The 27018-nt window shown below is 38.4% G+C and overlaps 1 protein-coding gene across 1 annotated transcript in view; it reads right to left on the bottom strand.

The window, feature by feature from the left end:
- Nucleotides 1–10098: 10098 nt before the first annotated feature.
- MIPOL1 (mirror-image polydactyly 1) overlaps nucleotides 10099–27018 on the bottom strand; it is a 182898-nt gene continuing 165978 nt past the window's right edge. Inside the window, exon 14 of the mRNA XM_059474474.1 lies at nucleotides 10099–10273. Within this exon, the coding sequence (XP_059330457.1) occupies nucleotides 10207–10273 (67 nt within the window). The 3' untranslated portion in view covers nucleotides 10099–10206. The remainder of the gene's footprint in view (nucleotides 10274–27018) is intronic.

Here is a 27018-nt window from a genome sequence, read left to right as displayed (position 1 = left end):
CACCTGCAGCAGGTGGTTTTGGAAGAGCTCTAAGAGGATAAAATGTCAATAGCACTGAAAAAAACCAGACTTTTAATGAGATAGTAGGTAGCAGGTCACTCAAGAGTTGGCTCTACAGGAAATGAGGCTGTGTGAGGGTAAAGTTCTGGAGAAAGCACCTCGTAACATGCAAGGCTGGTCATTTGCAGACCAGATTTCAATGAATGGAAAATTACAAGGATAATGCCATTACTGGAAAACAGGGTAGATTGTTACAACAGACAGTTGTGGATTTGCTATGTAGGACTATTGAGAAAAGTCTTGTGGGATTTAAAAAAACACCCACTGATGAAGTGCATTTTCTTTAGGCACAAGTAGTTCAGATTTATAAGAGTCTTACTCTAGTGGATGTTAGAGCTTTGGGGAAATAAAACTATCCTCAGCAGACAGGTAAAATGTGGAGCAAGCCTGGCATTTAACTGCTTGAAAAGCAATTGAGCTGAGTTTCTCCATTATGTGATCAAAGAAGAACAAAACCTTCCTGAGCTTGATTCCAGTATGTGCTGTGGTGGTTGTTGCTGTACTCAAAGGTTTGGTGCTGCAGCTGTGCAGATTTGAGCAGTCCCTCTCACTGACCACACATTTCCCTGGGCACTGGCAGCACAGCCCTTAGCCAAGCCTTTGCTTGACACATTGCAGGGTGAGTTTGTGTATCTTTGTCCTTGCTTCTCCTGCACTTCAGGCTCTCAGGAGGGGAGTAAACTGCAGTCCCCAAATACTACAAACAGGTGCAGTTAGTCCCATATGCAGTGCCTTTGGGACAGAAGGTGGGAGCAAGCCCTGTTCTGTGCAAAAGGCCAGGCAGACAGACATCTCTGAAGAGCAAATTCCTGATGCAAACTTTGATCAGGATGCATCTATAGTAATGTTTTCTTTATATTAAGGGTGTATTTTAAAAGCCACTCTCCCATCTGGCTTCACTTTCTGTGCTTTGATTCATGTCCCAGAGCAGTCTCAATGCACTCAGGATCCCACAGAAATGACACAAAACTGAGAGATGTGATTCTACTGCCTGCCACCAGGCAGCCCAACCCAGGGATTTCTGTGGAGCCAGCTCCAAAGGTACAGCAGCTGGCTCTGGGGGCTACATGCCATCTTTTAGCTCTCAGGTCTGCTTCTCCTGCACTGCCTGACCTGGTAATCCAGACTTAGTCTCAGCTCTTCCAGCAGAGGTGCGGCTGCCAGCTGAGCACAGCCCTGGTTCACGCATCTGTGATAGGTTCCTCACTCTAGCAAGCATGTACAGAAACACTGAAAGTAGTGCAACAAGCAGATTCTCTGAATGACTTGGGCTGAGACTTGATTGCCTGTGTAAATCAGAGATGTCATTGGGCACAGTCAGGCCTTGGTTGTTGGCAAGCCTGGGTATGGTATTAAAGACTGGCTTCCAGCTCTCTGTGGAAATGCAGGCCAGTGGTTCCCTGTCTGCTGGGACCACACAGCCAGACAGAATCTCAAGACCCTAAAACGTTTTGCAAAGCACAGTCACCTTTACCTTTCCTCCCTCCCTTTCTGTCCTGACCTCTCTTTCCCTTTGCCCACTTGACTGGCACGTACAGCACCGCCCCTCCTGGCCACAGCCGGGCTGATCAATCCTATCTGGCTGCCTTCCATGGGGACCCGTTCAATTAGGGAAAAACATAGTACAGGAGATGTCTGGGCCCAAGCAGTGAGGTGCTCTAAAGGCCCAAGTGAGGATGTCTGTCTTGGCAGTGCATGTATGTGCACCAGGCAAGGAATCCTGCACCCGTGGGGAAAGGGGAATGTGAGTCTAGCCAGCAGAAGAGACACGCCTGCCTTCATGGTGCTGCTGCTGCTGCTCAGTTACTGCACACAACGCAGCTGTGCCCATGGGATGATATCCCTTGTGGGAACAGTCTGGCCCTAAGACCACACTAACCTTTCTGAGCTCCACTCCCCATGACAGATCCCCTAGAAATCCAATCATTTCACTTGTATCTACAGATGCCCTGAAACTCCACAGGTTCCTCTTTGTCTCCAAGGGAGCCTCCCTTTTGCACAGCTGAACATTGCTGCAATTCACAAAAGCAAAAACCCAAAGTAAATTAGGATGATACAATTCAGTTTTGTTGAGTCTCCAGTATAGTCTGTGGAAGACGTACACAGTTCCAGAGATTTTTCCAGATTTTTGGCACAGCAGCCAAATATTGCTTCCCAAAGCATTCCAGCAGGGACATTATTTGTGTTAAGAACTACAAGATTACAAAATTGGTTGCCAATATGACTTCATAGCTTGTCTTAAAGCAACTGCTGAATAAATAAATGACAACTTTGCTAGAGACAGGGCCCTTGATTTTATTCATACAGTGGCAACTGATTATCTTGGATAGCTGAGAATGAATCCCTGAGAGCTGTAAATTAGCAAGGACTAGATCTTCCAGACATTCCTAGTGGTCATCAGCCTGGTCCACTGAAAAGGCTGCAGCCCCTCAAGCTGTTTGCCACTGCCTTCCTACACAGAGCTGCCCCACCTCTGGCCAGTCCTGTAGCCAAAGCTCATTTGGGCACTTCTGCCAACTTAGGGACAAAATACTATTACATTTTTTTTTAAATGTGTTCTGAGATTTACTGATGAAAACTGTAGAGGGGTTCAGATCCTACTAAATATAACTCAATATTTAGTATTCAAATACAACATTTTAGTGTCCTGTTTATATTGAGAAAACCTTAACAATAGGACAACAGAAGTAGAGGGGACACTGGCGATTTTCATACTGATTATCTACTGACCAAAACAGGTAAGTGTTAATTAGAAATGTTTTATTTGAAATTTAGAACCAAGGTAGCTTGTTCTATCAAACACAAATTTAGTGAAAAAATTAAAAAAACCCCAAATTTCAAATAAGTTCATAGCCTTTTGCTGACATGCCAACTTTAACCTCATTGAGACATCTACTTTCAAATATTAAACAGCTGTGTCTTGCTTTCACTTCTGTGAAGTTTTAAAACTGCATATGTAAGCATAGAAAAGTATTTCTGCCACTCATTTTAACAAATTTTTCTCTTCTATGTCTGAAGCATGGAAAGCTTCCGCAAATGCATATTTGGATTTCACCCAATTCTTTTTGGTGTTCTGCTCAAAATTTAATTATTATCTTGTACTTCAAACACTGGTAGATTGTTAGGGTGAGGGAAAATATTCTGTGTCTAAAGTAGAAGACACAAAGCCCTATTAATTTTATATACCCTATTAAAGTACCAAATGGGATGATTTTAGTGCTATGAGCATGTATTGATGAAGACCATACTACTTGTTACTTTATTTCTAGTGAAGAAATGAATAAACTTTTTGATTTTACTGCGACATATGTGAAATCTTGATTCTAAAGAGTACATCTAAATTGATAGCTATATCCACTTAGACATATATCCACTCCAGTAGCCTAATTTCTCATAGATTGATTTTGGAGATGTTTAACTCTTTGACCATAACACCTGTGAAATGGGGGCACCACATCAGTGAGTAAAATAATAATGAAAAAAGTCCTGTGGCTTCAGACAATAAATTAGAGTACTACCAAAGTAGCTTTTCATTTTTGCATCTTAATGTTTTGACTTTTCTTATAGGTTTGTTACTGAAATCAGTTCTGTTAATACTTATTAATGAACAAATAAAACTGTCTCCATCCTTTGAATTCTTTGGGAAACCAATATATTTTTAGAGAGTGTGTGACATGTGCATATCAATCATCACAAATTTATGTCATGTATCCTGCAAGGGCAATCCTAACCTTTTCTCTTCATGGCCACTGGGAACCAGTTGTGACCAATTCTATTGGTTCTATTTCTGTTTTACCATACGGAAATGGATCTGCATCCATCATGTTCAGAAGCTGTTCCAGCCATGGTGAACTTCTGTCAACGTGGCACTGCATGGACCTTTGGCCCGAGGTCACGACGAGGGAACTGCCCAGCTGCCCCTGGTGAGGCTTCTCAGAAAGGAGAGTGACCCTCTGCAGCTGGCAGCTGCCTGGGCAGCACGCCAGAGCAGACACAGCTGTAACAAACACTGTGCTCAGCACTCCTGAACAGGGACTGGCAGGTTTTGAACAGAATATGGTGATTTCAATGAATCAATTCTCAACATTTTACATTTCAGTACAAGTTTCAGGTTAAAACTTCCAAGAAAATAAAAGTGTTCTTTTGGAGGCTGTTTTTTTTGTGGTTTTTTTTTGTTTTTTTTTTTTTTTTTTTTGGCTGGTCTGTTCTTTTTTTTGTTTGTTTGTTTTTTTTTGTTTCATTTTGACTTTTTTCAGTTGGACTAAACATTGCCCTTGCTCCTCCTTTCTGACAAAGGAAGGAAAAGAAAACCATTTCCAAGTCAAGGACTGCTTTTCCTTTTCCTCAAGCTGTTATATTTCGTAGCTTTTCAGTCTATTATCTTTATTGCCTGGCTTTGCACTCACCAGCAAAATTAGTACTTACTCATCACAGTACATAATAGGACTAAGAGAAAAGCACTGCAGGATTTGGTCCCACTATTACTGTGTTCCATTAATTTTACAATGAAGTCTTGGCTACCAACATAAAATCCTAAATTCTGAAAACACTTCTGTCTTTGTATTTCTGACATTTAGTTGAAGAGAGTTACCAGGTACATGTTACCTTAAAATTGATTTTTAATGACAATATTTTATAATTAACAATAAAAAACCACAATCTGTACCCAACTTCTTTTGTAGATATTTTAATAAAGGGATTATAAAATACAAAGGAGAGAGAGACAGGTAACCTGAGATGCAATTTTGGAATGCAAACTTCTAGTTCAAATGTGCAAGCTCAAACTTAACAAATGTTTAAAATATTTGAGTTTGTCAAATGGTGCCAAAATAAACCATGTCTTTTCTAAAGACTACATATTTAGCTAGGCACTGGCAATGTAAATCTTTCAACCATTTCAAGTATTTGTTTAAAAGCCTCCCAGAACACGTGGGCTCCCAACAAAACTGAAGAATGAAACGTTTAGAACACTGAAGCTCAACAGCTGACTTATAATCGACCTAATATGAGAACACTACTTTGTCTTTTTGAACTTGTGAATACATTTTATTTACCAATGCATGAGAAGAACAAACAGAGAAAGTCCAGTTGTGCAGACCTGATGTGAAATGTTACAGCGATAAGAGGCAGCCCATGAAAGGGAAACTGCCCAGCACTGATTTCATGTGCCTTCCATCTGATTCTTGCATGGGAGCAAAATCTTCAGCAGCAGAAGTTAAGAAGAAGAAAACTCAACAAAACCAAGAGCCTAATTCTAATAGAAAGAAATAAAGGCACAGAGAAATCCTGACGTTTAGATGGTAAGTTCATTTGTGTACATGGATTAAAGGTGTTATAACATCTGGTAAGACTATATATAAAGTCAGTTTTGTAAAATGTTCCTGATTTGGAATAAACAAATAAATAAACATGCATATGACAACATACTGACATCACCAAACCATTTCAATATGATAGCTTATTTATAAAAACAGTTTTAATATTCCTTAACATTAATGATTAACTAGCGAATTTCACTTTGCTATTAATGTATTTAAAGAGGAACAAAACAGAATTCAGCTATAGGACTCCACTAACAAGACTGAGCTGTCTAAACTTTTCAGTATCAGCAGTTTTCTCAATACAAGTACAGAAAGCCATGCCACCAGTTTTCAGCTGCAGGCTGCATGAAAAATAGTACTAAAAGACTAAAGGTCCACAGTTCTTTTCTGTTAAAGTTGATTTGTCACAATATTGTTAATTAGTGAGGGCTTAGGGAAGGCTTACTAGGAATATAATTACAGTGCTGAAAAGCATTAATAATGCTCTTATCCTGAGCCAACATGATGCTATTTACATATTTTACCCTGGCATATACCAGAAATGGCTCCCAACACATAACGTACTGCAGGATCATCAAGAGAAAGACACAAAATCTCACAGGGGAAGAATATTTCTGAATATCTCTGTTCTATTCAAGACAGCAGGGACCCTAATTTGACCAGTAATTACAGCTGTCACCATAAGATGCACCTATGGTGAACTATCTTTTATCATGAACTGTTTTTCCACCAGGAGGGAAATGAATTGCTACTCCTGGTACATAATTGGATGCAATCTCATCTTTCTCACATATATTAGGATAGAAGTGACAATTGCATTTGTCTGTTGTATGAGAGCAGGCTTCTTTTCACTTTCAGAGCTCTGCACAGGCATCAATCAGTTCTCAATGAATAATCCATATGATAAGCCCATTAACCCATGTTGTCATTATCTCCTCTTTCTGCTGACCAGAGCAGATTTCCTGCCCTCATTACACTGAGAGGCTAAAGTTAGGCTGGGCTCAACAGGACCAGAAGTTCTGCTGAGGGCACTAAAGGCTGGGCCTCCGCTACCAGACCTATGTGATTTATGCTGCTCACTTCAGCAGGTGAAGAAGTGAAAGTGCTTTGACATTAACCACATAGATACTTTTACAAACACCCTGGAGGAGCCCAGGAACGTCTTCAGGGACTGCATACCTTTAATGACAGTCACTAAGGAATTTGCCAAAGACCACACACCAGGTTGTTAGCAAGGAAGAGGGAGAACTCAACTGGTTTTGAATCTTTCTACTCTCAACATAGCAAATTTCCCATGGTCCTTTCCAAAGAATAAAAATATTTCCAGCTGAATTTTAAAAATCAACACATCTGATTTAATTACAAATAAAATACATTTATCCACATTTGCAATTTATGACAAAACACCCTAGCCTAAATTATCACTGAATTCCAGGCTGCTTGGTGCAAGACAAAAGACAGAGTCAGGAAGTATTTTTTCAGCTTGGGTATAATGTGTTGAAAGGAAAATTATGGAGCATAACTATAACTTAATTTTACTGAATCAAGTATTACCTGCAATCAGATGTATCTGACAACAAGCCTGCTAGATGGCTTTTGCATGGCCCACCCTACTTTCCCAAACAAAGCCAATGGACACAAGAGGCTGGAGGTCATACAGTCTGGCCGTAGGAAGCCTGCATTCACAAGATTATTCACTTGGACACAGAAATACTTGGGGAAAGGTGAGGAGCTTTTGACACTCCAAGGGGAAGGAGGAACTCAGCACATTCATGCATGGAGCACAAGCCCTGATTTAGTAAACTTGCATTTTCAAAGTAGCAAACAACTTCCTCATAAAAGCTGCCAAGCAGTAACTAATATTTTACACTGAAAAATAAGTACTTCAAAGTGAAATTAAAGCAATGTTTAAGAAAAAATGTTTCATTCTCACAGTGAAGGAAAAGCTACCTTATTGCCTTACAGGGATCTTTGTCCCAGAGGCCATGTTTAACTTAACTAAGAAATCACCTCTAAGAGGGGGCTAATTTGGAGATGGCAGTATTTCATATCACCATATTCAGCTTGGAGATGCTGTTGATACTTTGCTACTGTGAGTATTAAAGAGGAGCTGTGAGAAGGGATGGAATAAGAGCTCATGTCAGTAGGGAATGTTAAAACAACAGGTGACATTCAGTACCCATAAATCCTGGGTTATTCAGAAAACAGTTCTGTCTTCATCCAGGCTACAATGAACTCTGAACATTACAACTGAGGAAGGAGATCTAGAGTAGTCATTTTGCTACAGAAATATTAGTACCAATAAATAATCTGTCATAAAGCAATCCAATGCTAAAAATGGTTACAAACAGCACAGAGATAAAACAGACAACATCATTGTGACAACCATTAAAGTCATATTTTGTCTGTATCTTGAACACTAGGCACAAAACATGTTGCATCTTGGTAAAAACACTGCAGAACTGGAAAAAAACCAGATTAGTATGACAAGGCCAATTAAAAACATGGGACAGATCCTTTAAATGAGACTAGGGATTCTCTCTGGAAAAGAGAGAGTGGGGGAAATGATGCCAAATATGTACAATCACATGGGACATGGAAATATGAACAGGGAATGGTTCCTCACCATTTCTCACGTACAAAAACTAGATGATAGCAAATGAACAGAGCTGGTTCATAAGAGAAAGGGAAGTATTTTTTCACTCAATGCACCATTAACTGCATAAGACCTTGTGAAAGGAACAAGTAGACACAAACAATTTTAATGGATTAAAAAACAGGTCATGAAAAAATGCTGCTAAATACAAAGACACCATCTCTGGCTTAGAAAGCCTTTAACTAACAAACTGCTGGGACACCAGCTGGGAGAGTGGCCACTAGAGCTGGCCTGACTTTTTACCCTTTCCTAGGCATCTTCTATTTGTTATTGCCAAAGGCAGTCCTTGGGCTTTGGTCTAGGATGGCACGGTAGTCCTTACATTTTTGTCTTTATTTCTTCCTCACTACCTCCTTACAGCAGAAATGGTTCAATAGCACTGACTGCTCAGGAGATCTTGTCATCCACTTTGTGCACAAAGCTCAGTGAGGACAGTAGGACAAGGAGCTGTTGAGTCTCCCAAAGAGCTGAACAGCAGCACACGGGAGACAGTGAAGGGGCTGGAATCTGGGGGGTGGCAAAACTCTGGTTTGCAAGAATTAAAATTTCTTCCCACTGAACAGGTGTGGGGGAGAGGCTCCAGACTCACTGGCTATCTTAGGATTGACCAAAGGTCAAAAAGGAGCACTTCAGAAGTCTCTAGAAGTGACTTGGGTAAACGTGGCTTGGAGGGATGCTACTTATCTCCCTGCAAGAGGTTAGGTTTGGTCAACTGAAACCAGGAGGGGCTTAGGTCTGCAGTTGAAGAAGGTTTAACATTTAAGTGTTTGAAAGAAAAAACCAGACATTAAAATGTTTCTCTCTACACCTACACCTAAAATTAAAATGTCATTTTCTCCAGATAGACTGCACCATCACAACGTCTGAACAAGCAAGCATTAAGAAGTAAAACCATGTAACAACATTAAACACAAAGCAAAGCAGACAAGTGTAAGCCTCAGGAGCTACATCCACCTTGCCTGAGTTGGCTGCTCCTGAGGAGACACTAAAGCCCAGCTGGCTGCTGAGATTCTTTATTGCATTTGGGGTTCTCAGAGATTACAGCTGCTTTCTTGAGCAGGATGATAAGAGTACTGGCCTGACAACGGGAGATGGTTGGGTCACAAACAAAAGTCTAAGTTCAACTCTAATGTGTCTTAGAGTCTGTAATGTCTGTGTACCCCAAATTTTCCTCCTCAGCCCTCAGTTTCTCCCCTCCCTGTAAGATTCTATGCTTCAGCCTTTTAGTTCTAGGGCACTTCATGAGTACAAAAAGCTGAGGATTGACAGTTTAGCCTCAAACCCAACCTGGATGATACTCCTGCACTGCAGAGCAATCAGAGTCTTGTAGGAACGGGATGAGAAGAGGCAAACACTGAAAAGGTGACTTTTTAATTTATAAGGGGTTTTCTGAAATCTGAGAGCTTTTCCCTCATTTAAAAGGACAGAGGAGTGACTAAAAACAATACACTGTCTGAGATACTGTACAATGTCACAAGGCTTTCATGTTGCAATTTTTTAAGCTGTATTTCCATTGAAACCTAAATGTAAATTTCTTTTTAATATACACTGAAAATGCCATGTACTAGCAGAAGCTATTCAACTGTTGTATAAAGGTATACATTTATCCTGCCCTTTGATGTAGCCACAGTTACTACCTGCAATTCAATGGGCTATGAGTAAGGAGGAAAAAATATCCACTATACCAGCCAGAGATATTTCTTGAATGTCAACCTACTTTATCAATTAATATATTTAACATACAAATACTGGACTATTTGCAGCCTCAAAAATAAAATAAGGGATTTAAATTTTGAAACTACTTTGCAGCATTTTGAACCTGAAGACTGCAGTATTTAAAAATTCTATGCCTTGCAGCACAGTATAGTCTAACATGGAGAGGACAGAGTGTTAAAATAAGCATCTACATAATTTTTTACAATACAGTGTGCCACAATGCATTTGGTCAAAAACAAACACATGTTTGCAGTGAAACATTTTAACAAATCACAGAACTCAGCAGCAAAGTAGTTAAACATTTATGATTTGATTTTATCTCAGCTTGGAATGTCGCTGGAGTGTCCCACTTCTAACAACTGTTTGCTAAGTTAAGGCTTCAGTGTTTACACAGTGCTGAATGAAGCAGCCTGGTCACCAGATGTGAAAGCTTCCTTAGACTACAGCTTTCAATCAGATCACGGTCCTAATGGTCCCTGCTCCAACCTTCTTCCTCAGGACGTCCACCAGCCTTTCCAACCTGAGAGGGGGCAGGGGAGAGGGAGAGGAGAGAAAAAAAAAGGAAGCTAACGTTAGGAATGTTCTGGCTGAAAGAGACAGTGTTTGCACTGAACCAAGCTGTCCTGGTGGTGGTCACGCTCAGAAACAAAGCACTACTGTAAAAGACAGACATTAAGGGAAAATGCAGACAACTTGTGAAAAACTTTTTAACCTACAACCCAACCCATCTGCAGCCAGTGATATATATCAACTCACTTTTCCTTTGTAGTGCATGGAGTATCTGAGGTCCCTGTATGGCATTTATACAAAACCCTGTGCAGCAATCCTGTGGTACAATATACACTTTGGTGTAAGCAGGACAATTAATTTTTATACTTTAAAAAATATGAGCTGTCCATGCTCTTGTTAAATGTAGCACTTAACTATTGCTTCCCCTTAAATACTATCTTGCCTATTATCCAACAGATACTTTTACTGTTCAGTTTATAAATTTATGTCTAAAGGCTGATGTGTTTTATGTAAAAACTTTCTCAAAATACTCAACAAGCCAAGTTTCTAAGGATGTGGATGATGATATTTTTAAGGTGGCCTGCATGATTCTTGTGTCGATACAACTACAGAAAAATTAACAGTCTAAGTAAGTAGGACAGAGAGCTGCCCAATCCTCTTAGATTTGAGGCACAGGCACTATAAACATGTTCAATCTCACTGGCTTAATTTGATCTTTCTTTTGTTAAAGTATGTAGACAAAGGCAAAGGACTAAATTTCTTCATCATTTTGTATCTACACACATTTATCTTCAGCATTCCAGAAATCATGTATTCAAGCTATTTTTTCAATCTGTCTGTATTTTATGGTATCCTTCAATGAAAACTCTCCCACAAATAAACTATCTGTATAAAAGCAGACAGTGTGTAGCAGAGCACTTTCAGAGCCACGTCCAGAATATTATACACACAGCTTCCACAATGGATAAACAGAGCTGTAGGTTCAAATAGTTGTCTTCATTGTTACAAAGGTAACCATTTTTTTCTTATCTTGAAAGACAATTAAAAAAAATGTTATACAACATGAGAAATGCAGATAGGAAATAAAAATAACACAGCTTTATCAAAATTGCAAAATGCATTTTATCTCATGAATGCATTAGTAACTGCACGTAAACTAGTCAACATGGATTAATTGCCACAGGTCATGACTAATGTGCTTGGTACGTATTGAAACACACTTGTTTTCCAGGAACCACCAAGCACGATGAAGCTACACCTTTCATTGTACTCACCAGGTGACTTAATTCCTGAAATGAGATTAAGAATTCACCACCCAAATGTAATCATCAGACAGCAGGAAAAGTATGTGGAAAGTTCAGCTCATTCTAGCTCTTACACAGGGACTCTGAGGGAATGAGTGCACAGGTACAAAGCTGCTGCTTAGGTAGCAACTGCTAAAAAACTGCTCCTCTCCCTTCAATTTTCCAATAGTCACTTCTCCTTCTTAACCAACTAGTGCATTTCCCCCTGGCTTTGTAAAATAACTTCTACTACACTTTGTCTTATAGAGGCAGCACCCAAACAGCCATATCTCAGTGCTGTCAGTCCATGCAGGTATAAAGTCGGGGATTTCACAAGTTATTTGCTCCTGTAAGTTTTCTCACGTGGATACATCAATGTTTTCTGGATTTTAATTCAGTTACTGATCGGTCAGTTTTGTCAGCCTCTCTTATTGAGAGGTTTCCCAGTTACATCTGCTGTCCGTCCATGTGCAATTTCAGAAAGCAATGGCAATTAGTTCTCTTTCACTAGCATGTGTATTCAGAAGTACAGCAGCTTTCTCAGCCATTTTAACTGTTGCTGGAGGTCCCTTTCACACTAGCACCCTCTCTAATGTACTTCAGAGACATAAAAGCACTGGAGAAACATTTCAAACTGTTTGGACAAACAGAAGGCTTGGGCTGAAAATTGTTTTTCTGGGAGACAGCATAAAACCTGTAAAATCTGAGATCATGGCTTATTTAAATCACTGTTCAGTTAAAAAGAAATATTGTGTGGCTTATACAAGGCAGGGGGTGGCGGGGGGGAATGACTTCAGTGACTGAGGCTCCTTTTGGGGAAAAACAAGTTGCATGTCACAGCTAACACACTGTCCTACAACTGGGTTTAGATGTGCACCACTCTGTGACCAAGCACTGGCACTGCACACCAGAGCAGAACAAGTCAGTGAAGAGCTGCCCATGTTTGAAGAGAAATACCACTGGGATGAAAGTAGCTGTCTTCTGTTTAACCTTGAAACTGTCAGGCTTCATTGAAAATAATGAGGCTTAACAATCATAGTTTCTGCTTTTCAAACGAATGATGACTGAAATCATCAAAATGAGGTATTCCTCCCCAAATACACACCATGCAGAGCTTATTTGCCTTTTGTTTCAGTCATATGTGAATTTTCAAATTTATTTATTCTTTATCAGGAGGAAAAAAAAAAGGTAGCAGCGAATTAAGATATTGTACTTCAAAAGACATTTAAGTAAAAACGTAAAAGAGAAATGGCAGCAGCTATTTATAAGATAAAACAACAGAGGGCAAAATTTACCCCTACACAGACACAAGACCCAATATACCACTGAAATCCCACTTAAGCCTACAAAATAATGCTATGTGCTGAATCAGTGGTTAATAACTCTTGATACAGGCCTCAGGGGGCTTTTTGGAATGATAATCCTGGACTCTTTGTTCACCAAAGGCCCAACTCTGTCATCCCAACTCACACTAAGCAACATTTTCTTTGTGAGTAATAAAAGGCAGCTAAAAAGGCTGTTTGTGCCAGTGAGGTGCTACCTGCGAGGGGTGAGGGTGGCAGAGCCAGCCCTTGTTGATAAGGCTTTGTGCCCAGCCCAGCGGGACACTGCAGGCAGCTCCCTCTGGAGACTGAGCATTTTAATGTGGAAAACTGCAGTAATAGTTTTATACCTCAAAATCAAAGGTAATTTAACCAGAAGAATGGGAACTAGTCTCAGTGTTTGCAGGGTTTTATTCAAAATATGGAAGACATGAAAAAACCAACTTCTGTTGCTTTGTGTAATTTCACCAAATTTTACTTAACTGAAAGCAGCACATTTTATTGTATTCTAAGACAAATTCTAACCAATTCCAACATTCTAATGAGATTTGCCTTTTTGCTTGTGAAGAGTCCTCATAGTATAAGCTAAATGTGCAACATTGCACTTTCTCCTGAGATGTAAGCAAGGACACTCACTGAATTTGCATCTCATGAAGCAACTAAATAAGTAATTTAAGAAGAAAGCATTTGAGTTCATATTTTAGATCAGACAGAAGAATGATAAGGTGGACAGGCCATTCTATGGTAGTGCTGAAGGTCCAAATGTGCAAGGACAGACACACACCTTTTGGAATGCTTTACAAAGCCTCTTAAGGGCTCACTCCCCATTCTCACAGATTTCAATTTCTTCCTTAGAAATTTTTGAAAACTGCAGTAGATGATCTTCATTATTCCTTGGTTCTTCAAATACTTCTAGAAAATCTGTCCCTTAACAAATAAATTCTCTCAATAAATGCCTCATCAGCATTCTTTATACAATTATTTTATGCATGCATGCAAAGTGAGTATAAAAGGACATATAAAATACAGGAAAAATCTATGGATTCAAACAGATAGGCTCAACTTTGGTTTCATTCCTATTGATTTACATATATCCAAAAGTAAAAAGTAAAAATGTCCAATGCTTTTCAAGATAGATGGAATTTGCACCAACAAAAAGCACAAAGATGATGCTAGAAACATTTTTTATCTACACTACATACTTCTGTAATGCTCCCAGGAAATGGAAAAAATAAATAAAACAAACACACAATTTAGGAAAGGGACATCCAATCCATCATTATTTTTAAGTTAGCAAAAGACACAATGTTAAGAGTCTTGAATTGCAGTGGCTTAATGGTTTCTTCAAACAAATTTGGAATTAAGAAGTTGAATCTGTGTTCTATACAGAAATAAAAAGAATTCCATAAGGGGCTTTCTGCTATGATGTTACAGGTTTAATTATGTCCTTTTGAACATGTTGCTAAACTTTAAGAAGATCCTCATCTTTAGAGGAAAGAACAGGAACATCTGAAAAGGATCATTACTAGGTGAGTCTTCCCCAAGACCAATTCTCAACCATTCTCAAACTTTCTTCCAGGTATTTCAAACTGTGTTCCCTTGTCACCCATGCACACAGCTGTCAATGCTTGGATGGAGAGTATGTTGTTATGTGGAGTGTTCTTACACAGATCCTGAATTGCTTGACAATCAGCTCTCACTTTTAGCAAAGCTTTACTCCTGTGAGTAAAAACAATTTTGGTTTTAGACTTGGTCTCCATACAGCAGACTTAAAATCCTAACTGACAGAGAAGTTTGCTCTGGGAGCTCAGAAGCTGAACAGACTGGTGCAAGAATGCTCCCCACCACTCTCTACTGCCCACTCCTGTGCACATTTTTGGCCTGCTTCCCTCTTTCACACATTCTGCTGAAGAAGACTAGCTCTAACCTGTGGCTTGGGATCAGGAAAAACTCTGCAACTGCATAAATCCACAGGGGTTGGTACATCCTTCCACACTGCTCCACCTTTGGCCAAAGGAACTCACTCCAAAGACAACAGTGGCCTTTACTCCCAAGTTCTGAATATGACAGCTATACAGTCATGGAGTGACCTTCCTGGGAATCATGCCCCAGGAAGAGACAAAATGGACACCCAACTGACAGAAAAGGGCACCCTTCAAGTAGCCCATGTCCTAATCTGCAAAGCAATATACAGACTAGCCAAAAACAATAGTTTCTACCTGCAAATGGAGGAGTTAAGTGATAAAAACCAAATCATTCTGGATTTTGAAATGCTATATAAAGGCTTATAAACCTAAGCTATAGCCCTTGGTTATCTTACCAGTAGATAAGATTATGCTCAGGCTATGAAGATGGTCTTACTTGCATGATTTCTGGCTTCTTGTGGCATGTGTTTTGCTGACACTAATTCCCTTTAGAAACCAAGCTTTTGAAAATACATTAGATAAATAAAATGCATTGGACAAAAGCACTGCAAGCAGTTTAGCAGTAGAGTTCAGTTAATGGTTGTTTGGTGAGTGTTCATACAAACAAATTCACTTAATTTCATTTAGAATAAAACAACTCAATTCCTTTTCCCCTCCTTTCCTTCAGCTTTCTTCTCGGATAAACTTCATAAAATTCTAAATGGCTTACTTGTTTTCTGGCATTTTCTGTCAATTCAAGGAAACAAATGACAAAGAGAAGAGAGGCTGCTGTGATACTGGTCTTGCCCAGAAACCAGTCACTTGGATAGGATCATTTACTCAGGAGGCTGGAGCAAACTGGTTCAGCTCTATTATCTGCACAGGGGAACTGGACCCCAGCTGCTTCCCTCTCAAGGGAATAGCACTGTGCTAACACTGGGTGTTGGGGTGGCTTGCTCTCAGTTTCAAAATTTTAGGCTGCTTTGAATAAAATACTTAAATATTCCATGTTTTGAAGCCTGGTGTCAAGGATATGACCTTGCAGTGCATGACCTATCTACCATGTTACACAGCCATCACCCCCTTACTCCTGGCTGATTCAGCTAATTTTTAATTACCCTTATTCCTCAATTCAGGTATTATTTTTGCTACCTCAAAAGTCTTCCTTTTTAACAATAGCTTTTTATCTTCTCAGTAAAAATCACTGCCCGTTGAATTTAATGGTCTGTAACAATTCTTTCATAAACCATCATAGTGATAAAGACTACATGTGGCTCCAGTCACAGCTGCCTTCCTCTTCTTAACCAAGTTCCCTCTGCATTTTTTGTATCAGAGTCTGGGTGTCTTTCTAAATGCTGGAGTTCAGCCATGGTTTTGAACCTGATGCTGAGCACAATTCAGTGCCCTCTGTCAGACAAGTGTCTGGACTGACTGGTATTAATGGTCCTTCCTGGTCATAAAACACACACCTCAGAGACTGATTTAGCAGCATCAATAAGCTCTAAACCACGGTAGACCACAGTGTTGAATCAAATCACAGGCACCGCTGCCAATTCCTGCCTGCCCAACACTGTTTGTAATGTCACTCCAAAAAGTATGTTCCATTAAATGTACTGGCCTTAAATTTGGCAGGGCAAATCATTCTGCCCCTGAAAAGCACTGTCACCAAACAAGCATTCCTATTAAATCCCTTTCAGCATCTTCTCAACCCAAAAGAGTAATTCTGTATATGATTAAACTTAGAAGCAAATACAGCCAGTTGGGCACTTGACAGCAGACATATTTTAAAATAAGCCTGGCTTACACAGGCCTTGGCTAAAATATTAAGCCTTTATCTGTGGTCCACAATAACTAATCTTGTCAAACTGTTTGCCCTCCACCTTCTGTTTGGAAGATTATGAGCTAGCTCACCATTACTATTCACCTTGTGCCATCACTAGCAGCAGGAAAACTGAGCAGTAAACACAGTTGGTCTATTTTGACAGCATTTCACCCTACTTTGCATTGATGTAGATTGCTACACACTACAGGATAATACAAAATCGGCTTCTATGCTGGATTTAATGCCACCTTGTGAAAGGTATCACTCCCTTACTTTCAAATGCTTGCTTAGGACAGCATACACTGACTGCCAAAAAAAAAAAGAGCTTCTGAAAAAGAAAAATAAACCCTGAAACATCTATGCTGTATTTCAGTACATCGAAATCTACAACATATCATAGAGATCAGGCTCTTATTATTGGATGGAACATTCACATCTGAGCATGTGGCTGATATTAGAGATCAAAAATGAACAATAGCTGAAATAGAGGACATATTGGCATATTTAAAGTCAAATGATACACAACAGATTATTTAAACAAATCTTCAAATTTCCCTTATCACTCCAGCTTGAATCCAACAGTTTATTATGGCAATTTTATGCAAAGCTTATATTTGTGCCAAAAAAACCTTTTATATACCTTCATAATAAACTTGAATTACTTTTAGCACTGACAAGTACTGTTTTCCCATATTTGGTGTCACAGCTGTTCTCTCTTCTTAGGAGAAATCTTAACATGGGAACCTACGCCTTACAGTGTACTCCTTATATTTCCATGAAGTTTGTGCTGACATGAATAGGCAAAGGTCTCCTGGATTTTCTAGTCAAATACCTCCTGGCAGTCTGTGTCGCCTGCTTATGGAAAACTAGCAATTTTACCTTATGGTAATATGTCTTCCCCACAGAAAGTATTCTGTCATAGTATTTATTCATTCAAAGAATAAATAATGAAAAATGAATAATTAATGAAATATTAATTCCTGAAAACTCCTGATGAACACTAGTCCTGCCCCTTGGTAATGATGTTTGATATCATTAGAGTGCCATGAACCAGGCAATCTTATTGTGTCTCTGAACTGTTCCTCACATTCTTGGGAGCAATACAGTCTCAGATCTGGGTTCTTTATGTCTACAAACATAATAATAATAAAAAAGTATCCCCCTGAATTAGAGACTCAAATTGCTGAATACAGAGCCTTTTTGTCTAGGCTTCTCAATTTGGGCTTTGAACTGTGTCTGGCAACAGCTTGCCAGTTTCCTTATACTATATTCCACAGAAATGTATTTCAGGAGATAAAAAAGGACCTCCTTTATTGAGGATTTTGGTTTGTTCTAAATCCATCTTCAGGAAAATTTAAAAGCAATGTCAAGAATTTATTATCTAAAACAAACCATTTCAAATTTGCTCAAAATGGACAGTTAAGATTTATTTACAGATCTGCAGAGAATGGCCTTATTAAGAGACTCTAGAAGTTGAAAGTACCAGTCTGAAAACACCACATTACACCTTTCTGCATGTTAGACTTGTAAAGTCAAATCTGAACCTCTCAGTTGCCTATTCCAATCAAGCTTCACTTCTTTCAGACGCCTTCTGGTCAAGTCCTGTTTACAATGAGTTTGCACAATTGCAAATACTGATGTGCTATGGTGTTGGTTTTGGCTGGGGTAGAGACAATTTTCTTCTGGCTGGTATGGGGCTGTGCTCTGGATTTGTGCTGAACACAGAGCTGATAATAGAGAGATGTAGGTTTTACATAGGTTTGTTGTATTTTATCACCGATGTGATATTGCCCAAGCTGGAATGATGCCCACCACAGCACTTAGAGATCGAGTAGCAATGGAAACAGGGATGGACATAAGAGGAAAGAATTTTACTAAGCTCTTACTAGTGATAAGTCCTTCATAATGGGCTCAGACTGGCAGGTGAACTCTCCACCCCTCTGGTGGTTTCAGGACAACTCACACTTGGTCATACTTCTGTAAAGTATTTCCAGAAAAAAGGGCAGTCTTCCATCAAAAACTAACAAAAAATCCATGGACAAAACATCCTCTCTTCCTCCTAAAGTTTCCCTTGGTGGCAATTCTGCCTGGTGGTGACATGAGTGGGACAGATTGTAGGAGAAAAGCCTTTTAATTTCTGTTGACGAAAGCATAAAAATTTGGCATACATAAAGAGTTACAAAATTCTTCAAAAGCATGGAGTAAAATCTACAAAATGTCTTTTCTGTTGAGTGCATGACTTAGATATCCCTTTTATCTGATGCACATATGTTATATCCCTTAAATAATTTATGATCATTTTATCAAGGATTGAAATAGAAATGACAGAAATACATATATCATGAGGCACAAAGTAAATTGCTAAATAAAATAATTTTATTGTACACATTTCAATACCTGCACAATACACAATATCTGCAATGTCTTTCATTCAAAGGCTGAATTCTGTTACTTTCTATGGGCAAGAATGCCATGATCTGAAGCTAAAATGGTAAAATTTGGTCCTAAAGATTTATGCCTTCCAACAGCTCAGTGTTTGGATCTGTATCCTTATAACCACATCATAGCATAATGTAGAACAGGAAAGTTGAACAACTTGCCAACAAAGCAACAGTGGGGATTATGGGGTTATAGCTATTGTTAGCTCTCATAAACGCAGTTGATGCTGCCCTTCTACAAAATTTTGTTTAAAAAAAACAACTCTATGGAAAAATCTGACTATTAATTAATGGCTCAGTAGTAGTTCAGAAACACAAATTGTTATTTTTTCTCAGATAACTAGCCCCTGGTTTAGTAAAGGAATACTTAATTTCAAGCAGTGGGGAAATTTAAATTATTTCAAGTTTGCTTAAAATAAAATACTTTTTTGGCCTAGTCAGTTATTTCTTTTTGTTGATGTAAAGAACTGTCCCAGCAATTCTCTAAAAGGTTATACGTAATTCAGAAGCTTCAGAAAGTCTGGGCTTTCTTTTTGAGCTTCTGCATATACATTTACAGTATTCAATCTTTTGCATATGTTAAGAAACAGTATGAGTATTAACAGAAAGAACCGCAAATTTATTTTTATTCCTTCAGCCAAGCCACAAATAAATGACTCTTGCAAACAAACCAAATACTATTTAGTAACGGCAATGTAAATGCCATGGACTTATTTTATTTGGATATAAAATATTAAATTAAATGAGTATTTGCTGTGACACTTTTTTATCATCTTAAAAAAAAAAAAGCAAGTCTGAGAAAAAGTTTTCTTGCTATTCTTCAAGGAGCACTCAATCTGCTGTTCAAAGTTATTTAATAATTTGTCATAGAATAGTTAACTATAAGCTTACAAATACTGTGTCAGCGTGCTTCTTCCTATTGGGCAAACAACTTCAAAATCTAATTTGTTTGTGTTATTGGTCTTACTAAATATTAGTCTTTGCAAGTCTGGTTTACACCACTGAAGTTAACTATGCCAACACTCTGATTTTGTTCTGAAGTATTCCACAACAAGCTGATATTATACAATACAAGCCCAAGAGCTAGCTGATCCAGTTTACTGAGTGTATACTTAGTGTATTTTGCTACTGATAAATCAATAAAACCATGTTGTAATCTACAAACTTCCATCTCTCTGAAGCAGCTATAAGTAAACTGTAAATGAACACACAGGTCAAAACTGGGATGCTGTGATTATGTTGACTCTGAAAACATTTGACTTTCATAGAATACATTTTAGTGTTTGAGAGAATGAAGTTTCAGCACTGCTTTTATTTTCGTGAAAGGCTGAGATGATAAATATTCAAATGACAATAAATATTTGTGTTTATATTGTAACTACCCATACTTTAACAAAACCATGTCTGCACTGCAATCCACAATGTACAGAGGTTAAGCAAAAGTAAACCATAGCTACAAAAAGAAAATAAATACTTGACTTTGCCTGTATGTGCAGTTTTGCATTCTTCATCCATGTGAAACTCCCTGCAGCCAATGGATATCTTGGCTGTGCAAGGAATGCACACAAGGCATACCTGTCATTTCCTTTGATTGGGACTTTTTGTCTTCATCTGTTAAGTGCACCACTGAGCATAATACTGGCACTGATCATAAACTGCCAGATGCTACAGGCCTCACTATAACTTATGAGACCCAAAATACCTGGGAGAAGGATATCCTATAATCTGCTCTGGCAATATCACACATTTTAATTGTATGAGGCTTTCAGGAGTGATACCACAACTTGCTCTATTAAGGACATTGCCTAACTTTTAGTGTCTTGCTTCAGGCTGTTCAGAAGTCCTCAAACTATCTTTTCTAAAATTAAGGCCACAAGCTTCTTTGAAGGTGATAAAGACAGCAGCAGTGCTACCAGTTCTCCTTTTCAAGACAAACATAAAAAATAATACTTCCAGTTAGAGCATTCAGTCAAGCTAAGGAAAACTTGATTTTAACCCACATCTGCCACTTTTTAGGGGAACAGTACACACCAGGGTTGAAGACACTTCTATGTTTTTCTTTCTGAAGCTGTGAATTTCTACAGAAGAAACATATGAAATGCTATTAGACCTGGAGGTGTGATTCTGTGGGAGGCAATCAAGGGTGCCCACCTGGAAAATGGGAGCTGGAAGTTCTGATACTGGTTTTGTATTTATGTTCAAGAGGCATTGAATTAAACTGAGAAAAAGCTCTAAAGGTGTCAGAAACAGGTCTTGTTTCTCAGAGGTGAGTAGACTATTTGCTCCTCTCTGGTCCAAGCAGCCTGCATCAATTTCTGCTACATGCACTGCTTCGAAGCAAGGAACAGAGAGCATCCAGACCAGACCTGTGTGGCTGAAATGCCTCTCCAAGGTGCAGGATATCTGAATCTCCACAAATGGAGGAGAAAACTGAGATCCATTCTGTCACACCCTGGAGGAGAATCCCTGCTCCCAAACAACGACTTAGAAAATGAAGGGTGGGATGGGGGCAGATGCCAAGGACACTTTTGAAAGAAATGTCTGAGGTCACACTGCTCTGCATGGATCTGTGAAACCAGCATGCCTCACTCTGTCTCAGCATGTGCTTCTCCATTTGGGTCTCCAGGAAAACCAGGCAGAAAAGACAAAAAGTCAATTGTTTTATATTTTTTTTCAGTTAGAAGTTTTCTGCTTATGCTTATCCAAGTCCTTCTATCCCAAGTGCTTATCCAAAGTGATTCTTGGGCAGAGAAGTTAACAGTATTAGTGGTAGTGAGTTATTAGGCACTCTCTCCATCACAGCCTCCAAATTTTTAGCGACATGAAGTGCCCAATTAAAAAATTGGCATAATTCAATAAAGATAATATAATCCAATAAGGAAAATACATTTCATTCCAGCTTTCCAAAAGTTACATATTTCCTTTTGTACAGTATGAATAATATGTTAGCCTTACCAAGGGAAAAACAATCTGCCTAGTGATACAGAAATGTGTAATGACAGCAGTCCAGAGAATATGCCAACGATGACTGAATTTGTTCAGCTCACCTTAGATTTGAATATTAGTTCAATATTTTATTTCCTTCAGACCTGGAAAATTGATTTCTGTCTATATGTTGAATTTCTCTGAGGCTGCACATAACCCCATTGGCTTACTCAATTTTTTTTTTTATTACAACAAACATGTATCTCTACAAGACTGTTTAATTCATCATTTCACCATGCATATTAGTGCAGTCCGAGGGGAATTTTACTGAGAGGAATCACTGGTGTTAGTGCAGAATTCCAAGTATTCTAAAAAATCCTGACCCTGCTATGTATTGCTTTCAGTTATATCAAGCATGACTTTTTTCACACATTTCAATTAGTCTTATTTCCTCACTGACTAAAGCAGACTACTCCAGCCTATTGCCCCCTAAATCTGGTACATTCTCACAGCCTCTAATTGCTACTCTATGGTAATAATTTCGTATGTGATATGAGTTACAGCTACTAGATTTTGTGTTTTGAACTTTCTCATGTTCCTACTCATGTCTGGTATGCCAAAAAAATTTGTATCAGCTCTGCAGAATTCTTCAGAGTATGTGGTAGTTTTGTGTGTCTGGGAATCTTCCATCTGGCTAGTGTGGGTTTCCTAAACACCATAAAACCCTGCCTGTGGAGATTGTGTATCTCTTATGGGCCCCACGGAGCTTTTAATCTGCTTTTAATCATTGTATGAGACAGCCAATACATCAGTCCTCATCAAGGAGTTTTTTCCATTTTGAATCCCATTTAATAAGTTTTGATCCAATCTGAAAACCAGAACCTTTGTTAATTTTGCATTCGTATCTTAAACCGCTACAAAAGTCGTCTTCCTTTGCTTTCCATTTCCTTCCATACAAACTCTGATATCCATTGACTTCTGTGGATTGCTATAGCAAGTACAAGATTCTTAGCACCTTGCCCTCACTCGTCTTTTGAATGTACCCACCAGCATCTGTTTCTCAGCAAACTACAGGTCATACCCTTAACTGGGACAAATGAATGCAACTTAGTGTGACAGAGCAAAGTCAATTTGCTGTAACTAAGAAACTAGCTCTGTATCTACATTCTTCAACAAGACACCAGGACTTACTTTACATTTCAAAACGCCAGCACCACTTAAATTATTCCCCATATGATATTAAAAGATTACCAACTATTCAAACTCAGCAGAATTTCACAGCAGCAGGCAGCTCAGTAGTTATCATTAAAAAGAAAATCACTTTTGGCATGTGCTAAATTATTTACTGACACAAATGAGTGAAACTATTAGTATCTATGAAATTGTACTCCTAGCCTCCAGTATTTAATGTTTTGATCTGGCATGCACCAGAGTATAATTTTGTACGTAAAAAAACAGCAAAAAAAGCAATTTAGTTTTAATAGAAAAGTCTCAACATCTAAATATAACATCTTAATAAAGAAAGAGATTAAATCATATTTATTGTTTTGAAAGAAACAGCTCTCTCAAATTTAAAATAAAGCCAACTGAATTCTCTAAGACTTGGTGGTTCCTCCAAAACAAACAGCTTTAAGTCCCAGTGAATGTACAACTTGTTTCTTTTGTGAAGTGCTTCTGCCTGCAATTTCTAATTAACTAGCTCCATTCTTTCCTACAACAAGTAGCTCAACGCATACAAGATACAATGTATACTTCAGCTAAATATATGTAGGTATGATTTTAAAAGGAGATAACTAGTTAACAACATTTGCATGTTGCAAAGAGGCTCAATTAGTATAATAATTCTGAAATCTTGCTTTTAGCCTGTTCCCTGCATAGCTGCCCCATACTGAATACAATCTGCACACTAAAGATATGTTTGCAGTTAAAAATCTCCAGAGACTTTAGACCCATACATAGAGATACTTATTTCACTCTTTTCTGAGACACTGACCTGTATCCTCATTTAAAAATGAACACCACATCTTTATGTTATTAAATCTTTGTTTTGATCTATTAGTATTCACCAAAGTGCCATTTTATACAACCCCACACTGAATAGGCAAGGCTGGAGGTAACCATCTGCAGCTTTAGAGTCAGTGTTTGAATTGATGAAAAGAGCTTTGTGTTTTCATTGCCAAGTTTGATTCTTCCAGTCATTAGACATTCCCCTCAGATCGCATCAATGAAGTGAACTCCCTTACACCCATGTGTTAAATTCTCTTCTCCTCATGGTTTCCTTTGCCAGCTATACTCAAGAAAGACTGCTGGGTCTTAGCCACATTCTTCTCACAGCTGTGTTAAAAAAGAGCATCAGAGCTTCTTCCCAAAATCCATATGTGTATGTGGTCAGTCCCCTGTCGGAGGGTCACCTCACATTGTGGTGTGATTATTCAAATATTCATCCTTGTTCTTCAACTGCACTGCTCTGATCATTCTGGGAAAGATTAGACCCTCCAGCCAGCACTGAAGAACGTGTTGGACATTGATGTGAAATACACACAGCTCCCGCACTCAGAAGGCAGATTAGTTTTACTTGCAGAAGAGGGGGACACTAACTACTTAATAAATGCTTGTTTCTTATTTCTTTACATTTTTTGTATTGTTTTCATCCATGTCAACTGTTTGTTATTGTTGTTTCATAGAACAACTTATATATCAGCATCAGCTAAGAAAACAAGTGAACAAGTACAAAAGCAGAGAAAGCATTTTCAAAAAGGCTGGAGGGAAATTCAGGACTAAACAAATAAAGGATGTATTCCAGTCACAATGAAATTTAGGTGGTCAAAAAAACCCCAGACCCTAGGGGTAAAGCAATGTTATTAAGGATAGAATTTAATTCAGAAGACAATTTTCTTATGTATTAAATCAACTAAAAAATTTTATCCAAAGCTGTAATTCTCCAGAATTCCTCTTTAAAAGAAAGAAAAAGAAAATTGAAAAGGTCTCTAATAAACAGTTAAGGACAAATGAAGCAATGACTTCTGGTTTAGATCATTTTTATATTAACTTTGTTCATAGTCAGAACTACCTTGACAAAGTACACAAGCAGGATCCTACTCACCATTTATGCTTATTTTCATACCTGTATATTTTAGTACTGCACTGCTACTTTGTGGATTATTTGTGTTTATTTTTAGAGGATTATATAGAAATTCTACCCACTCACCCTGCTCTGCCACTTCACACAGCTACACGACTATGCAAGTGTAGCTGTGCTCACATGCAGAGCTGCACTTTACTGAGCTAGAATCATTAAATTATGAGAAAAAAATAGAAGCCCCCAAAAGACAAATTGCATTAAAATTCATTCCAGCTGCAAAGCTGTTGCAGAAAAATAGAACATTTCCTGGAAAAACATCAAAAGTGGCCTCAACCTTTACTGATAATTGGCTAATATTGATTTGGTATTACATTATAACCTGCTCTGATCTCACTGACATCAGCAACCACTCCACAATCCCAGAGGTTCCAACCGGAAGGACATTTTCAAAATGCCTTGCTTCCTCTGTTGGCAGAGTATTAATTAATTCACAGGCTCTCTGAGCCACCTTCATCAGGTCAGCCCCATTTCACTGCTGGGAGTGCACCAGCTGGCTCCTGGCTTCTCAAGCAGGACAAACTTGCAGGGGCCTGTGGTACTACACCAATATCCCTGGTGAATTCTGTGCTCCTGTCCTAATTCTTTGTAACCACAAAATCGAAACATCAATTAAATACAGAAAATTATAGTCAGAGCTATTCCAGAGTATTGATTAAAAATATTACTGTGCAGAACATAATAGTATATTGAATAAATATGTATTGTTTTGTGTGTACCTACATGTATTTATTTACATAGACCCCAGTTAGAATATGTACTTGCTTCATAAAGTATAGCACTCTCTTAAAAGTCTAAGCGTATCTTGATAGTGTCTCAAAATCAAAAGAGATTCAAGCAAATGCAGCTAAATCTAGGTGGCCACCCTCTGAGCATCGATCATAAATGTTTCTTGTTTTACACCAGCACCCCTGTTAGGATGGTGAATCATCTTCAGAGGCAAGAGCAGACAGTCTCAATTTATATCTCACACTGCAGCTAGCCAACGTGAGATGCTCACCCTACTTCAATATAAACAGATGTTTACTACACCCAAGTTGACTATAAGTAGATACCAAAACATCTCACTTCTGGTTCACATCCCCCTGCTGTTTTGTGTGGGATAGGATCAAGAAATTTTTTAGATGCTTTTTGTCCTGATGGAAAGCACAGGACCATTATTCTGACTCAGGTCTCACCTCTAGAAAGCAGCAACTACTGGTGGGTACACAAATGGCTGACATGATGCAAATGCTGTGGAGAATTACAACTCTCTTTTAAGCTCTGTATATCATGCTGAATGCAAACACTGAAGTTTTTAAGAATATTAAAAAATTCTTTAGTGTTGCCAGAGAACAGATTAGCAAAGGCAGTGTAAAACCACTGTAAACTACATTGTATGAAGATAAAAAAACCACTGTAAACTACATTGTATGAAGATACAAAGTACATCTTTTCTCAACATTCTTAATTACAGTAATGTTCTTTCTTAATGAAGGTCATAATTATTTCACTATTCTGATGTTCAACTGTTGCTATTTTACTGAATAATATTGAGAAACTATGCAGCTGACAAAACTACTTCCTTCATATGTCAGAATTAAATTTTAGCTGAGCATTTAAAATAGTCAAGAAACCAGATTATTTTATAATGGTCTTTAGTCTATGAATTTTTGTGACACATTTTAAACAACATTAAGCATCCTCTTAAGGCAGTGATAATAATTAATACTACTGTAATTAATACCAAAAAGCCTTTCTGTTGACAGGTTTATAAATTGTCAGTCCTTTTTTGAAATGTAGAACATCCTACATCTTCTAAATAAAATGCTAAGCTAACAAATGAGTTCCTGCCTAATTGCCAAACACTGATTTGTATGAAGCAGTTGAGGTTACAAAGAAATTGGGAATTCTCAGCCCGGTTTCCCTGCTGATGAGTACGA

This window comes from Ammospiza nelsoni, chromosome 6, assembly GCF_027579445.1.
Source record: "Ammospiza nelsoni isolate bAmmNel1 chromosome 6, bAmmNel1.pri, whole genome shotgun sequence".
NCBI classification, from domain to species: domain Eukaryota; kingdom Metazoa; phylum Chordata; class Aves; order Passeriformes; family Passerellidae; genus Ammospiza; species Ammospiza nelsoni.
The sequence above is the reverse complement of the archived record's forward strand: the minus strand, read 5'-3'. Positions and strand labels throughout refer to the sequence as shown.